This window comes from Hirundo rustica, chromosome 1 (genome assembly GCF_015227805.2).
Source record: "Hirundo rustica isolate bHirRus1 chromosome 1, bHirRus1.pri.v3, whole genome shotgun sequence".
Classification (NCBI taxonomy): domain Eukaryota; kingdom Metazoa; phylum Chordata; class Aves; order Passeriformes; family Hirundinidae; genus Hirundo; species Hirundo rustica.
Genome location: NC_053450.1, coordinates 48,846 through 66,283, shown reverse-complemented (window position 1 = coordinate 66,283; position 17,438 = coordinate 48,846). Strand labels below are relative to the sequence as shown.

Below are 17,438 nucleotides of genomic sequence, written 5' to 3'. Positions count from 1 at the left end.
CCTCTGCCAGTTTGAACCGTTCCCTGTGTCCTGTCCCTCCATCCCTTGTCCCAAGTCCCTCTCCAGCTCTCCTGGAGCCCCTTTGGGAACTGGGAGGGGCTCTGAGGTTTCCCTGGATCCTTCCCTTCTCCAGGCTGGACATTCCCAGCTCTCCCAGCCTTTCTCCAGCCCTTGGAGCCATCTCCATGTCCTCCTCTGGATTCGCTCCAACACCTCCACATCCTCCTGCTGTTGGGCCCCACAGAGCTGGATGCAGAATTCCAGGCGGGATCTCACCTCAGCAGGACAGAATTCCCCCCCTTTTCCCGCTTCCCGCAGCTCCAGCGGGAAGGCGCGGATCGATATTTCCCCCGGATGAGGAGAAGTTTTGGGAGAAAGGGGGGAAAAACCGGGGAACATCCCGCCTTTTTTCCCACCTCCCTTCCCCTCCTCCTGGCAGCCGGAACGACAGATTCCGCGCCAAGTGTGCCGAGCCCCGGGATCACGGATCCCGGGCACGAGTCACGCCATGGGAGCGATTTATATCCACGGAACATATGGCACGGTTTCCGCACGGATAACGAACGCTTCCCTCCATTTTCCCCCTCCGCCTTTCATCCCCGCTTGTGTCCCCGGGAACAATCCCGGCTCTTTTTTTTTTTTCCCCTTGGATTTGGGGGCGGAAAAGGGAGCGGGGAAGCAGCGCAAACTCCGACAGATCCCGTAATTTTCCTCCTGCAAAGGATTGAAGGATTTTGCGGCTCCGCTTGTTGAGGGAGGTGGGGGGAAGTTCTTTTCCCAAATGGGATTTGCTGTCTGGAGCACCCGTCTTGGAGCTCGGAATGTTTTCCAGCCTTATCTCCCAGTCCTAAAAATATCCCGGCAGCGCTGTCAGGAAGAGGGGGAGAGAGGGGGAGAGCCGCTTCCGTGTTTTTCTCCCTCTCGGAGAAGGAGCGGGAGGTCATCGGATATTTCGGCGGTCATCTCATTTTACACCTTCTAATTGCTCCCGCCCTCCCAGGGATTGGTTGGTTTTTTTTTTCAGGGATCGAATTCCACGGGGAGTTAAACGGAGCTGGCGTTCCTGGGGAAACAAGGATTCCTTGTTTTCATCCCAAATCCTCCTCCTCCTCCTCCCAGATTCCTCCCTCATCCCGATCCCAGCCGTGGTGGGGGGGGGAATCGAATGGCGACAGGTGGCCTCGGAATCACCTGCTCCCCGCCAGCTGCCGCTTCCCCAGGACAGGGAAAAACCATTCCAAAGCCCCAGCTCAGGATTTCCAAGGAATTCGACCCCCCCCCCGGAGGAGCCGTGCCCGATGTTTGCTGCGGCTCTGGCAAAGGAGGGGGGAGGAGGAGGAGGAGGAGGAGGAGGAATATTTTTCTCTCCGGCTCAGATTCGCTGTTCGTAGTTCCCTGCTCTTTTTCCCGACCTCATTCCATGAATATTTCGGAGTTCAAAAAGCACGGGATGTGCTCCGAGCCTCGCTTTCCTCCTCTCGGGGCCGGGCTGAAGCAAGGAAAACAAAACTTCTTCCAAGTTTGTCCTCGGTGCTGCTTTTCCCTTAGGTTTGTTGGGGATTATTCCTTGTTTTCCGCCATTCCCTTTTTTCCTCACCAGTGGGAAATCTCAGGAAAGGCACGCTTGGAACTGGGATTTAAAGTTATTCCGTTCTGGAATTTAATTCAAGGATGTGTATTTAGGTTTTATGTTCCCTGTGTTAAATCCATAAAATGTCGACCTCCCATGCTCTGATACCTCTTGAATTCCCGCACCCCCCCCCGCCAAAAAAGTGGATTTTCACTGTTTTGTTGGAATTTTTTTTGTCCTTTTCCTGCTGTTTTCCCACCTCTGTGGCTTTGGGGATCCCACTTTTCCAACCTTCACCCACACTTGGGCTTTTCCTCCATCCAGGCTCCACCTTTTTAAGTTTAAAGCTTTAAATTGAATCTTTTTTTCCCTGGGGATTGGGACAAATGGATTTTTTTTTTTTTTTAAATGGAAATAAGATTTTTCCCTAAGGAGTTGAAAAGCAGGAGTTCAAGGAAAGGGTGTTTTGGACATGTGGGGAGGAGGGTCGGGATTCGGCAGCTGCCACCGGAATTTTTCCCTGCTCCTCTCCCTCTCTGCCTCCCCCCAGCTGCCTCTGTCCCAAAAAGCCAAACTTGGCCTTTTTTCCCTTAAAAAAACCCCCCTATCCTTAGGGAAAAATCAGGGATGTCGATCATGGAATGGTTTGGGTGGGAAAGGAAAATCCCATCCAGTCCCCCTGGACGCCTTCCACTATCCCAAGTTGCTCCAACCTGGCTTTGGACAATTCCAGGGATGGAGCAGCCACAGTTTCTCTGGGAATTCCATCTTCCACAATTCCAGGGCCTCTCCACCCTCCTCAGGGAGGAATTCCTTCCCAATATCCCATCTTTCCCTGCCCTCTGGCAGTGGGAAGCCATTCCCTGTGTCCTGATGATCCAATGAGAGGGCAAAAACTTGGAATTAACAAAAGAAAATAAAAACAGTTTAGCTGAGCCACAGTGATTCCTGCACGAATCCCTCTCCCAAGGCAGCAGCAGAACCACCGGGAATTCCGGGGGGAAAAAAAGGAAAATAACATCCTTTCCAATATTTTTGCGGAGTTTTCTGGCCTGGAGTTTTAGTGGTGTTGGATTTCTGGTCCCTGATGGTTTTCTTTACACGGAATGCGAAATGGAGGCACCTGAGATCGGCAGAATTCCTTTTTCTGCCGGAATTTTCGGGGCGGGGGGGAAACTTCCTTCCCTCGATTCTGATCGCTCTGGACTTTTCTGGGATTGATGCAGGCTGTTGCTTGTTCCCGGGCTTTTGGCACCTGAGATCAAAGCATTCCTCTCAATGTTCCCCGTTTCCAAAGAGCTTATTCCCATTAATCGTTTTTTCCTCGGAAGATTCCGATTGGGAAAGCAAAACGGGATTAATTTGTTAGGTATTTTTGGGAAGTGCTTGAGTCATTGTTGGCAAGTCCCGCTCGGATAATCTTGGCTCCGATTTCTGGGAAGTTCAGGGATGAAAATTCGGGATTTGGGAGCAAATCAGAGCTGATTTGAGGAGCGGGGTTTCATGGAATGCCGCCATCCAAAATGATCCATCCTCAAGGTGGGAATCATCTGCTCCAGCTCCACCCAACCTGCACCTTGGAGGTTGGAAAACCGGCTCTTCCCATCCCAAAATTACCCCACAAGCCCCGGGAATGTGGCTTTTCCAAGAGGACAAGTCAAGGGAAGGCGTCCTCTCGGTTGGAAAGGCGGAATTTGGATCCATTGCTTTGGATCCGGTTTGGATCTGGTTTGGATGGAAACCAAAGACAACCTAAAGATTTATTAAAAAACCCTGGATAATGGATCACAAAGTTCTCCTGGGATAATGGATCTTCTGGGGCATCTTCAGTTCATGAGGCTTCTTATCCATTGAAACACTGAGGGGTTTTTTTGGGAATGGTGTCCCAGAACCTTGGAGGAGACGTTGGATGGGCATCTTGCACCCCCCCCCAGCTGCTTCCCTGGGATTTCCAGCTCCTCTTTCCATCCCATCCCATCCCATCCCATCCCATCCCATCCCGTCCCGTCCCGTCCCGTCCCGTCCCGTCCCGTCCCGTCCCATCCCATCCCATCCCATCCCATCCCATCCCATCCCATCCCATCCCATCCCGTGGTGTCCTCCAGCTCCTCTCCCACTATTTTGGGATGGGAAACAACTCCTCCAGCTCCATCCCGGTCCTGCTCCCTCTCCCACCCCTCGGCAAAAAGAATTCCCATCCTTCCGTCCTCGCTTGCCCCGTCCCCTTTAAATCCAAACTTTTCCAGGGCTGATATCCCCAAGCCCTTGACCTCTCCGAGGTTTAATAAGGCAAGAGGCTAAGAGAGTGATTAATTGGCGTCGGGAGAGATATCGGATCACAAAAGCCTCCGGATAAAATTCCAGAGCTCCCTTTGAGAGGCTCGAGGTCATCCTGGCGATTCTCCGCTCATCCCGGGCTGTGTTCCTTATCAGCTCTCCAGCAGCTTCCTAAATTCCATTTATTTTTTTTTTTTTCCCCTTTCCCCTCTTGGAGTTTAAAGGAGACGCCGGCGCTGTGAAGTTCGGATCGGGAGCGTCGGAAAGCGATAACGCCGGGGAAAAAAATCCGTCCTTTCCCTTTTTTTGGAAGCTGCTCTTTGAAGCCTCCAGGGATTTTTTGAATTTTTTATTTTATTTTATTTTTGTGGGAGTCTTATCCCTGTGTCCTCCAGGCCAGAAGGGATGGGACGATGCCAAAGGCACGGATGCAAAGTGGGACGTTGGGAGGTGGGAGGGGTGGGAATGTTTTCCGCGGCTTCGTTCCGTTCTCCGCAGCAAAAAGAATTCCTCCAAAAAAAGGGGAAAACCACCCAGGGTGGAGCAGGGTGATCCTTCCCTGCTCCTGGGGATTTCCTAACCTTGGAATATCCCGTCTGAAAGCTCTTGTCCTCCTTGAACTCATCTAAAATTCTCCTTTGAACCTATTTATGGGATTTGGCTGCGCTGCCGAATTCCACAGCTTAATTAGGAGCTACGGAAAAAGTCAATTCCCAGAGTTTTAAACTCCGGAGCAACCAATTAAAAGGGGCGGGGGGAAAGTGTGGGATCATTCCCTGCTCCTCTGCTCCACGGTGCTTTTTAGGGATAACAGGAAAATTGGGTTTTTTAGGAATAACAGGAAAATTTCGAATAACGGGAAAATTTCACATCTGAAATAGTCCTTGGTTGTTTTTGAGGCTTTTTTGGGGATTTTTTTTCCTCTGAGGTTATGATTTGTGGAACTTCCCAGAGAAATTATGGTTGTGCCATCCCTGGAAGCGTCCAAGGGCAAGTTGGAAAAGGATTGGAGCGGCCTGGGATAGCGACAGGTGTCCCGTCCATGGAATGGGGTGGAGCGAGACGGTTTTGAAGGTCCCTTCCACCCCAAACCATTCCATGATTTGTGGGGCTCAGCCTCATCCCGAACCTCAGGGATTTTGGTTCCCAGTGGAATCGGGGCATTTGCGGCAGGGATGGGATTTTGGATTTGGTGGGATGCCGCCATTTTGGAGCCTTTGCATGGTGCTTGATCCAACGCTGGGGAGCATCGGATTCCCTCTTGGATTCCATCTCCTGATTCTCCGGCGGAATCAGCTAATGGAGATGCTCGTTTTCCATGGATTTCCTCGGGGTTTGCACAGACTCAGGGAAGACGTAATTCCATGAATTCCATTTGCCGCCACACTCAGTCGCTTGAGCACCCCGAAGCTCAGGCGAGGCCTCTGCAATTCCCAGATCCATTGCAGTATCAATATTTAAAATCATCCAGGTGTTTTATTCCTTCAGGAAGGAGCTGGCAGGACCTGCGATTCCAAGCTGGCAGAGAAATCCGGGAGCTTCATCCCTATGCAAAAAAAATTCCTCCTCCGCGGCTTGGCTCCCAAAAGCGCTGAGGAGGAGCTTGGCCAGCCTGGAGTGTGCCAAGAGCGCATTCCAAGCCGTGGCGCATCCCAGGACGCGTTATCCCGGTTGAACCGGAGCCGGGAATTACTCCGGGGGTGTGATTTGGGGTGCAAATCATTCCCGGGTTGCAAATCCCGGGGTTGGATCTCTGGCGAATCAAAGGGGGGAAGTTGAGTTCCGACACCGTCGGATCTGTGTTATCCCTGCATTCCGCCTCTTCCAGAGCAGCTGGATGAGCAGGAATGTCCCGGAGTTTGGATCTCCGGTGGTCTGTGGATAAACAGATGATCCTCGGGGTCCTACCACTCCTTTCCCGCTGTTAAATTCCCTTGGGACAATGAAATATCCGATGGTTTTCCAATCGTCGCGGTCAACGGCTCAGGGAATGGTGGGGACGGTGCAGGGTGGGGAAAAAAGGTCTTGAGATGCCTTCAAACCCCCCTCGGAGCAGGAAAACCGTTGGAATGGTGGTGGAAAGAGAAAGGACCTGCTCGGGTCAAGGCTGGGAGTTTGAAACTAAAAATGGGGAGATTCCGTTGGATATTGGGAAGGAATTTGGTTACGGTGCCGGTTGGTGAGAGCCTGGAATGGCATTCCCAGAAAAGCTGTGGCTGCCCCTTCCCTGGAAGTGTCCAAATCCAGGCAGGAGCAACCTGGGATGGGGGAAGGTGTCACCACCCACATCCAGGTGAGCTTTAAGGTCCCTTCCCACCCAAACCATTCCAAGGTTCCGTGAAACTCGACGGTTCAATGGCGTTAGATTGGGAATCATCATTCCCGGGCTTCTCCCACCAGGAAGGAATTCTTCCCCATGAGGGTGGCGAGACCCTGGGATGGAATTCCCGGAGAAGCTGTGGCTGCCCCAAGGGGATGGAGCTGCTCTAATTAAGATGATTTTCCCTTAATTAATGACTCCCCCCCCCCTCCTTTTTTAAGCACCTTGACGTCTCCATCCTTGGAATTCCTCCCATCTCTGCATTCCCAGCCCCGGGGTTTTTTCCCATCCTGGATCAGCTCCCGGATTTCCACCCAGTCGTTTATGGATTTATTCCATTGCTGAGGGATCAATCCGACGTCTGTTCCTGGGAAACTGCTGAGCAAGGCAGGGACAAAGCTCTTCATCATCAGCAGCAGCATCCAGAGGTTTTTTTCCTGGTGGATCAGCCTTTGGAGATGCTTTTCCCAACCAAAAAAAAAAAACCCCGAAAACCTCCTCATGTTGATGCTTTGGAGGAACTGGCCACATTTTGCGGGATAACGGGCGGGGTTTTTGGAATTTTCACCGTAATAAGGCCATTAAAGTCTTGTAGGATCAGGGAAACGTCGGATGGGTTGGGAAGGACTTTTGAAGGTCATCAAGCCCGACCTTCCGCTGGATCAGGTTGCTCCAATCCCACTCCAACCTGGGATTTAGGCCGGGTTTTAAGGAGCTGGAATTCGTCTCACTGAGGTTCATTCGACCTCGGAGCCTCTTGGAATTTTCCCCCTCCCTCGGTGTCACTGCTGGAACTGGGATTAACTCCATGAGCCAGCCGGGCTTAGGATGAGCTTAAATTTCCCAGCATTCCACGCCTAAAGTGATTTGGGATTTATTGATGGCTGCAGCCCAAGGGAGGGAAAAGCTTTTTTTTTTGGGATCAGAGAGAAACGGGATCAGGTTTCCACACCGATTCCTGGGATTTCAGTCGGAAAGGAGGAGCAGCTCCAAGCAAAGACCTGAGGGGAAGGAGTTGGAGGAGTTGTTTTAAAATTCCTGAACCGCCCAAAAAAGAGGGAAATTAAGTTCAAGCGGGATCAGCTTTACCCGGAGTTGAGGCTTCAGGTTTTCAGAGGAGCAGGGATGAGGGAGAAGGGTTTGGAATTAAAAACGGAGAGGTTTAGGTTGGAATTTGGGAAGGAATTCTTCCCCTGTGAGGATGGTGAGGTGCTGGAACGGAATTCCCAGGGAAGCTGTGGCTGCTCCTGGATCTCTGGAATTGTTCCAGGCCAGGCTGGACAGGACCTGGGACAGCGGGAAGTTGTCCCTTCCCATGGAATTCCATGATCTTTAGGCCCCTCCCAAACCATTCCATGATTCCAGAGTCATCCCGCACTATTCCTGCTGACATCTCCTCCTCACCTCCCAACCTTGAACCTTCTCCCGACATTGCCCAGGGATTCACATCCCTTTTCCATCAAAGCGGCGCCGCGCGAACACCCGGATCCGACGGCTCCCACCTCCCGGAGCTGGATTTTTCCCTCTTTTTATTTAATCGGAAAGCGGCGGATTCGCTTTGATGGATGAGTCGGATTTTCCCTGGAGCGGCTTCAGGGTCCGCTCCCCGCCTCGTCAGCGCTTTTCCGTCAGCGCTGGAATTGCCGTGGATTTCAGGATGGAGCAGGGGGCTCGGATTTCTCCTGCTGTCCTGGAATAGCGCGTTCCAGCAGGGAATTGCAGGGTTCTTTTCCGGGTCCTTCCAAGCTGCACAGCTCCTGGTGTTGGTGTTGTTAACGGATCGAGGCCGGGAGCTGCCGGAGCATCCGCCTGGATCCGGAGTGCTGATTTTGCCAGACATTCCCTCCCGTCCTCAGGGATTGGTTGAAAAATGGGATTTGACCTGGCTGTGTGCGGCCACATCCCAGAAATTCCCGGTGGATGGCAGGAAAGGAGGGAATTCTGCCTCTCTGCCACACTCAGGTGAGACCCCGCCTGGAATTCTGCATCCAGCTCCCGGATCCAACATCAGGAGGATGTGGAGAGGCTGGAGCAATTCCAGAGGAGGACATGGAGATGCTCCAAGGGCTGGAGAAAGGCTGGGAGGGCTGGGAATGTCCAGCCTGGAGAAGGGAAGGATCCAGGGAAACCTCAGAGCCCCTTCCAGTGCCTGAAGTTGCTCCAGGAGAGCTGGAGAGGAATTTGGGATGAGGAATGGAGTGACAGGACACAGGGAATGGCTTCCCACTGGGAAAGGGGAAATTTAGGTGGGATACTGGGAAGGAGTTCTTCCCTGTGAGGGTGCTGCAGCCCTGGAATGGAATTCCCGGAGGAGCTGTGGCTGCCCCTGGATCCCTGGAAGCGTCCAAGGCCAGGTTGGAGCATCCTGGGATGGTGGAAGGTGTCCCAGCCCATGGAAAAGTGTCAGAAGAAGACGAACCTCAAAGGTCCCTTCCCACAGGGAAAAATTCCATGATTTTCCATGGTTATCGCCATTGCTGAGGCACGGTGGAAACACAGGGTTGCCGTGGAATTTTGGGGAGAGGACAGTTTCCCAAAATCCCACGGCGAAGGAATGGACCGCAGCGATTCCACGGCTTGGTTTTTCCAGAGCTGTTTTCCCTTTCTCCAGGGAGTGGCTGAGGATCCACCCCTCTCCCAGCCCTCATTCCATGATTTATTTTATTTTCCATTTAACAACTCCCAGGTGACTCCTCCTCTGTGGGAAAAGCTGGAATATTTTTCCTTAACTCCATCCCGCTCCAAGCTTTTCCAGCCGCTCCAGCCGCCCTAAAAAAAAAAAAAAAATCTGCACCGATTTTTTTTTCCCCGCTTCATCCATCAGGAAAAGCCAAGAAAGACTCCAACCTTTCAGGTTAATGATTCCCTGAAAACGGAATTACTGGTGTGGAAAAACGAAGGTTTTAATATTCCCTGGTTTATTCCTGACCCGCAGGGATTCGGTTGCTCGTTTTCCGAGGTCCGGCATCAAGGAATTGTGGGGGTTTTAAGCCAAATATTCCTGAAAAAAAAATCAGTAATAAATAGAATAATGGGAGTAATAATTGAAGGACTCCTAATAAATAATGGGGATAATGAATAAAATAAAGGGCGTAGTAATGAACGTTAATTAATTAATTAATAATAAATATAATACCCGGGAAGAGCTGGAACGGATGAGCTTTAAAAGCTCCTTTCACCCCGACCCATTTAATAATTCCACGATTAATTTAAACTTCTATGAAGTTTGGGGAGAGTTTTAATTAATTTTAAGCAGGGAAGGAAGATGAGAAGTAAGACGGGAAATAAGATGGGAATTGTCCTCTCCTGGGAATTTTGTGCAGATGAGGAGATTTGAATTCTCGGACACGTTGGGTTCTTGGATCTCTTGGATATTTTGGTTTGTGAATCCAAAAGAATCGCCTGGAAGTGGGAAATCCGGGGAGCAGAGCCCCCCAAGTGCTGCGGAGCCGCTTCCGAGGTCTCCAAAACCTTGCTGGGAAATGGGGAATTTGAATTGCTCCTCATAAAAAAACATGGAACGGTTTCGGTCGAAAGAGACCTTCAAGATCATCCCATCCCCTTCCCTGGCCACGCCCCAGCCCCTCAAAATCCTGGGAATCCCAAACCTTCCCCGGACCGGGACAGACCAGGTGCCGTTGGCCACCTTGGCCGGTCCTTTGGCCAATCCCAATTCTCCAAAGCCGGAATTGGCTTCCGGTTGCAGCTCGGTGCCGGATCGGATCCGGGGTTTGCGGAATGAGGCGAGCCACGATTTAGGATCGACTCCCCTCCGACTGCCTTTAGTCTCTGTTCTGCAGGGAAAAGCTTAATTTTGGATTTCCCTCTCTTTTCCAAGAGGAGTTGGAAGCGTTTTCGTCCTTTAGCGGGGGTCGATCCAAGCTGGGAGCCCACATCCCGAAAATCCCACTCTTTTTTTCCATCCAGAGGTTGAAATCCCGTTGGAAAATGAGCTGGACCAGCCGAGGCCTCGGGGAAAAGCCGACACCTGGCTCCAGGGACTTTTTTTCCTTGGGCATTTCTGAAGAGCCTCCAGGGATTCATTCCCAGGAAAAGGCGTTGGGATGCGATCCACGTGATCCGTCGTTGTCTGACTCCCCGGATGCGTCAGGTTTAAGTGGCACCTTCCTTGCTAAGCCTCGCTTAGCTCTTCATTCCTCCTCCTCTATTTCCAACGTTCCTTAAAAGCCTTGGAAACGCAGACGAGGATAAATCCCGAATAATTTTGTTAAATTCCTTCAATTTTTTTTTTTACATAAATCCATGCAAAAGAGGAATTTGAATGAAAACGCGGATCCCGGAACATCTCGGGCACCCTCTGGATTTTCCAGCGGTGACAAGTGCGGTGTTAGGGGTAATCTGAAAAATCGGTGGGAATTCTCCGTTTCTTGGGATTACGGCTGCTTTTAATCCTCTTGGGAATTTCTAAGCGCCCGTTTGCTGCTGGATGATCCCGAAAATCCCTTTTGTTGTGTTTCTGAGTGAGGTGGGGCGGGTCAGGGCAATTCCAGGAGAACGCAGATGAGGGGAAAGGATGGAGAGCAGCCCTGGGGGTGCTGGTGGGTGAGAAGATCCGCAGGACACATCCATGTGCTCCGGTCCTGGAAATTCCCCATGTCCTGGGCTCATCCCACAGCGTGGGCAGCAGGAAAAGGGAAGTTCTGCCCTGCCTGGAATTCTGCATCCAGCTCCAGGATCCAACAGCAGAAGGACCTGGAGCTGCTGGAGCAATTCCAGAGGAGGCCATGGAGATGCTCCAGGGGCTGGAGCCCCCTATGCTCTGGAGCCAGGCTGGGAAAGCTGGGAATGTCCAGCCTGGAGAAGGGAAGGATCCAGGGAGATCTTGGAGCACTTTCCAATGCCTCAAGGGGTTCCAGGAGAGCTGGAGAGGGACTTGGGACAAGGGATGGAGGGACAGGACACAGGGAATGGCTTCCCACTGCCAGAGAGCAGGGATAGATGGGATATTGGGAAGGAATTCCTCCCTGGGAGTGTGGTGAGGGGCCGGGATGGAATTCCCAGAGGAGCTGTGGCTGCCCCTGGATCCCTGGAAGTGTCCAAGGCCAGGTTGGACGGGGCTTGGAACAGCCTGGGATGGGGGTTTTGGGACGGTGCCGGGGTTGGGACCCACGGAGCCGACGCCTTTTCCCGGCATCCAAATCGGGACAGAGGGAAGGAGCTCCGGGATCTTGGGAGCGCCGGGGAGCTGCGCTGCTCCAGCTGGACCGGGGGGAGGTCGAATCCATCATTTTGGAGTTTTTCTGGGGAATGCTGCTGGCTTTGGTGGTGCGGTCGTGCAGGAGAAGTTCATCGCCCGGTTGGTGATTCCGGTCGGTCCAGTCCTTCCCATTCCCTCATGGAATGTGCTTTGATCCCCGGGTCTGGACCTCTGAGGGTTCGGGGTGGATGCCGTGATCCCGGTTGGACATCGGCGTGCTCCAGCCCCGGGAGCGCGCTTTGCAGACTTGCTGGGTTTCCCTGGGAGCTGAAAATCAGGGATTGGTTGGGAACCCTTCGGAAAATTCTCCGTTTTGTGTAAATGACTCTGCGGGACGCGATGGGGGTGGAAGAAACCATCGTGAATTCGCTCTTCATCCCGCGCTTGCTGCACAGAACCGTTGGATGGTTGGGGTTGGAAGCGATCCTGGGTGAATTTCCCCTCTCTCCTTGTTTTTTTCCAGACGGGAATGGGTGGGAATCATCGAGTCTTGGACACGGGAGACTCGATGGGTGTGGAAGGAAAAGTTGTCAAATTGCTTTTCTCCACCTTGTGAGCTCCAAGTCACAGAACCATTGGATGGTTTGGGTTGGGAAGGACCTCGGTTGAATTTTCCCTCTCTCCTTGTTCTTTTCCCGGCTTTTTCCAGGAATGGGTGGAAATCATGGAGTCTTGGACACGGGAGACTCAATGTGTGTGGAAGGAAGGGTGGAGAAGTCGCTCTTTTCCATCCCGCACTCACATCAAATCACGGAACCATCGGGTGGTTGGGGTTGGGGAAGGACCTTGGTTGAATTTTCCCTGTCTCCTTGTTCGTTCCCAGGCTGGAATGGGTCAAAATCATGGAGTCTTGGACACGGGAGACTCGATATGGGGGTGGCAGGAAGAGTGGAGAAGTCGCTTTTCTCCACCCCGCGCTTGCACCGGATCACGGAACCATCGGGTGGTTGGGGTTGGGAGAGACCTTGGTTGAATTTTCCCTCTCTCCATGTTCTTTTCCTGGCTTTTCCCAGGAATGGGTGGAAATCACGGAGTCTTGAACATGGGAGACTCCTGGGTGGAATGAGGAGTGGAGAAATCGCTCTTCTCCATCCCGCGCTTGCGCCGAATCACGGAACCATTGGGTGGTTGGGGTTGGAACGGACCTTGGTTGAAATTTCCCTGTCTCCTTGGTTTTTCCCGGCTTTTTCCAGGAATGGGTGGAAATCACGGAGTCTTGAACATGGGAGACTCCTGGGTGGCAGGAAGAGTGGAGAAATCGCTCTTCTCCACCCCGCCCTCGCGCCGAATCACGGAACCATTGGGTGGTTGGGGTTGGAACGGACCTTGGTTGAAATTTCCCTGTCTCCTTGGTTTTTTCCCGGCTTTTTCCAGGAATGGGTGGGAATCATGGAGTCTTGAACACCAGAGACTCCTGGGTGTGGAAGGAAAAGTTGTCAAATTGCTTTTCTCCACCCTGTGAGCTCCAAATCACGGAATCATCGAGTGGCTGGGGTTGGGACAGACCTCGGTTGAATTTTCCCTGTCTCCTTGTTCTTTCCCTGGCTGGAACAGGTCAAAATCATGGAGTCTTGGACACGAGAGACTCGATGTGGGTTTAAGGAAGACTGGAGAACTCGCTCTTCTCTATCCCGCGCTCGCGCCGAATCACGGAACCATTGGGTGGTTGGGGTTGGGAGGGACCTCGGTTGAATTTTCCCTGTCTCCATGTTCTTTTCCCGGCTTTTCCCAGGAATGGGTGGAAATCACGGAGTCTTGAACATGGGAGACTCCTGGAAGGAAGAGTGGAGAAATCGCTCTTCTCTATCCCGCGCTCGCGCCGAATCATGGAACCATCGGGTGGTTGGCGTTGGGAGGGACCTCGGTTGAATTTTCCCTGTCTCCATGTTCTTTTCCTGGCTTTTCCCAGGAATGGGTGGAAATCACGGAGTCTTGAACACCAGAGACTCCTGGGTGGAAGGAAGAGTGGAGAACTCCCTCTTCTCCACCCCGCCCTCGCGCCGAATCGCGGAATCGCCGGGCGTCTCGTGCCGCCACCCGACAACCTCCCGGCTGACTTTTCCCCTTTCTCTCCTTGTTCTATCCCAGGCTGGAATGGGTGGAAATCATCGAGCCTCGGACCCGGGAGCGCATGTACGCCAACCTGATCACGGGGGAGTGCGTCTGGGACCCGCCCGCCGGCGTGCGGATCAAGCGCACCAATGAGAACCAGTGGTGGGAGCTCTTCGACCCCAACACCTCCCGCTTCTACTACTACAATGCCACCACGCAGAGGACGGTGTGGCACCGTCCCCAGAACTGCGACATCATCCCGCTGGCCAAGCTCCAGACGCTCAAGCAGAACACGGAGTCGCCGCGGGCTTCCACGGAAAACAGCCCCGGCAGGAGCAGCAACGTCAGCAGGGAGGGGAGCACCAGCTCGTCCTTGGAGCAGGAGCTGGAGGGCGGCGAGAAGGCGCAGGAGCAGAGGTCCGGCCGCCAGCCCGGACAGTATTCCGTGGTGAAGGAGGAAACGGAAAGGTAAAGGCGGGGAAGGGTTTGGGAGGGAATCGGGAATTCCCGGTCCCGGTGGTCTCCGAGAGCGACCCGAGTCCTGCGGATCTCGGGCAAAGATGTTTTGTGGGCGGTTCCTCCAGCTCGTCTCCACGGAGTCGGATCCTCCGTGGAACAAGGAGAAAGAGGGAAAAAAACGTAAGGGAAAGGTGTTTATCCACCTTCGGGACGATCTAGGCGTTCCCTGCGGGAAGGTTCCTTAAAGGAATAATAATAATTCCTCGTCCTCGGAAATTCGTTTTTAGGATGGGAAATTCGGGTTCAAAGCCCGGCGTGGTTTTAAATGATTTCCCTGGATGAGATCTCCCTGAGGAGTCGGGATGATTCATGCCACAACCGCGGCTTGTCCCACAGGTCCGGGGAGCTCCTGGCAGGGATAATTTCCCTCGGGAAGGAGACGGGAGTCGGAGCTCGATTCCCAAGGACAGCACAGGGAGACGTTCCTGTCGCTCCTCCGTGGTCGTTCCATCTTCTGCGGCTTGGAAGCTGCAAATCACGGAATCGTGGAATGGTTCGGGTTGGAAGGAGCCTTAGAATCCATCTTTTTCCACCTCCTGCCGTGGGCAGGGAACGCCTCCCGTCTTCCCAACCCGACAATTCCAGGGATGGAGCAGCCGCAGCTTTTCTGGGCGGCCCGAGGCGGGGTCATTAATTAACGTATTTGTCTCCTCTTAATTGCCGCTTTTGACCACGTTAAGGACACGACCCGGGCTGAGGAGACCGAGCGGGGGCGGAATTCCCGTTCCCGACTCCTGCTCCCAGAAACTGCGGCTGGATGGGAACAGGAATTCCCGGCTCAGCCAGCGCTTTCATGTGGCACATCAGAGGCGACCTCGGCTCCGCGCCTCGGGGGGGATTCCGGCTTCCCGAGGTGCTGGAAGAGGCTCTGATGGAATCCCTGAGCCTGGGAACCGGGGATTTCGGGGTTCGGGGTCGTTCACTGCAGGCGGATGTGGAATTGCAGAATCGTGGAATGGCTTGGGTTGGAAAAGGGCTGAAAAGATCACGGAATTCCAGGCTTTTCCATGGGCAGGGACACCTTCCCCCGTCCCAGGGTGCTCCAAGCCCTGTCCAGCCTGGCCTTGGACATTTCCAGGGATCCAGGGGCAGCCACAGCTCCTCTGGGAATTCCATCCCGGCCCCTCCTCACTCTCACAGCCAAGAATTCCTTCCCAAAATCCCGTCTATCCCTGCCCTCTGGCAGTGGGAAGCCATTCCCTGTGTCCTGTCCCTCCATCCCTTGTCCCAAGTCCCTCTCCAGCTCTCCTGGAGTTCCTTCAGGCACTGGAAGAGGCTCTGAGGTTTCCCTGGATCCTTCTCCAGGCTGGACATTCCCAGCTGTCCCAGCCTGGCTCCAGAGCAGAGGGGCTCCAGCCCTTGGAGCATCTCCATGGCCTTCTCCGGAATTGTTCCAACATCTCCACATCCTTCTGCCTTTGGATCCTGGAGCTGGATGCAGAATTCCAGGTGGGGTCTCACCTGAGTGGGGCAGAGGGGCAGAATTCCCTCTTTTCCTGGTGGGAATTGAGCCCGGGAGATGTTGATGGAGCAGGATCCCATTCCCAAAGCGGCGTGAGGGGTTAACAAGGATCGGGGGACGGATTTTAAATTCCCTGGGATTTGCTGCAAGAACAGGGGCAGGATCAACAGCTCCCTGGGGAAAGGATTGTTCCCAAGGTGGGATTAGGAATTTCCTGGGAAAAGGATCATTCCCAAGGTGGGATCAGGAATTTCCTGGGGAAAGGATCATTCCTGAGATGGGATCAGGAATTTCCTGGGGAAAGGATCATTCCTGAGATGGGATCAGGAATTTCCTGGGGAAAGGATAATTCCCAAGGTGGGATCAGGAATTCCTGGGAAAAGGATTGTTCCTGAGGTGGAATCAGGAATTTCCTGGGGAAAGGATCATTCCTGAGATGAGATCAGGAATTTCCTGGGGAAAGGATCATTCCTGAGATGAAATCAGGAATTTCCTGAGGAAAGCATCATTCCTGAGGTGGGATCAGGAATTTCCTGGGAAAAGGATCATTCCCAAGGTGGGATCAGGAATTTCCTGGGTAAAGGATCATTCCTGAGATGAAATCAGGAATTTCCTGGGGAAAAGATCATTCCTGAGATGAGATCAGGAATTTCCTGGGGAAAGGATCATTCCTGAGATGAGATCAGGAATTTCCTGGGGAAAGGATCATTCCTGAGATGAGATCAGGAGTTTCTTGGGTAAAGGATCACTCCCAAGGTGGGATCAGGAATTTCCTGAGTAAAGGATCATTCCCAAGGTGGGATCAAGAATTTCTTGGGAAAAGAATCATTCCCAAGGTGACATCAGGAGTTTCCTGGGACAAGGATCATTCCCAAGGTGGGATCAGGAGTTTCCTGGGCAAAGGATCACTCCCAAGGCGGGATCAGGAATTTCCTGGGAAAAGGATCATTCCTAAGGTGGGATCAGGAATTTCCTGGGAAAAGGATCATTCCTGAGATGAGATCAGGAATTTCCTGGGGAAAGGATTATTCCTGAGGTGGGATCAGGGGTTTCTTGGGAAAAGGATCATTCCCAAGGTGGGATCAGGAATTTCCTGGAAAAGGATCATTCCTAAGGTGGGATCAGGAATTTCCTGGGGAAAGGATCATTCCCAAGGTGGGATCAGCAATTTCTTGGGAAAAGGATCATTCCCAAGGTGGAATCAGCAGCTCTCTGAGGGGATTCCCACATCGGATCCGATTCCCACATCAGACCCAACCCGGACACTCCAGGTCCTTGGTGTCCTCCATCCACACATTCCCCATTCCCATTATGGGATGCAAATCTCCTGGATCAGGTGAGGGGAGGGCCGGACTCTCAAATAAAAAGGTTTAATCCCTGGAAATCTCCTGGAAGAGAAAAGGGATTCCCAGGGATTCCCAGGGATCTCCTGGGCTGGGTTTAGCTGATTTAGTTGCGTGTCCTCGAATCTCCAGGAATTCCAGGTCTTGGCTTTTCCAGGGATTGGGACTGAGCAGATCCCAGGTCTTGGAGCTTTAAAAAATTAATTAAAAAAAATAAAAATTCAGATGCCACTAGAGGGAGCAGAAATTCCCACAGACTGGAATTTCCACCTGCATCCCTGCGGGTGACAGGGATGAGTCCCATCGGCTCAGCCGAACCACGGCTGCATCTGACTCTCGATCCCGTCTGGAAAAAAAAAAAACCAAAACATTCCCTCATTTTCCCCATCCCTGGAAGTGTCCAAGGCCAGGTTGGACTGGGCTTGGAGCAACCTGGGATAGGGGAAGGTGTCCCTGTGGAATTCCGTGATCTTGGAGGTCCCTTGCATCCCCAAACCGTTCCATGATTCCGTGAGCGTTTTCCCAGATCTCGGTTGCATTTCTCGCAGAGGATCCACAGCTGGGAAGGAGCTCCGGAGGTTTCCTGGTGGAACCTCCCAGTCCAGGTTTTATCCCATGAAGTCTCAAATATTTCTGGACAAGCTCAGCACATCTGGTTGGAAGAGGGAATTCGGGAA

General features: G+C 52.7%; 1 protein-coding gene across 2 annotated transcripts in view; it reads left to right on the top strand.

Annotated features, from left to right (window-relative positions):
* Nucleotides 1-17,438, top strand: part of ARHGAP39 (Rho GTPase activating protein 39) — a 122,722-nt gene that overhangs the window by 56,445 nt on the left and 48,839 nt on the right. For both annotated transcript variants that reach the window (XM_040082332.1, XM_040082317.1), the window contains exon 2: nucleotides 13,474-13,905. In XM_040082332.1, coding sequence (XP_039938266.1) covers nucleotides 13,474-13,905 — 432 coding nt within the window. The remainder of the gene's footprint in view (nucleotides 1-13,473; nucleotides 13,906-17,438) is intronic.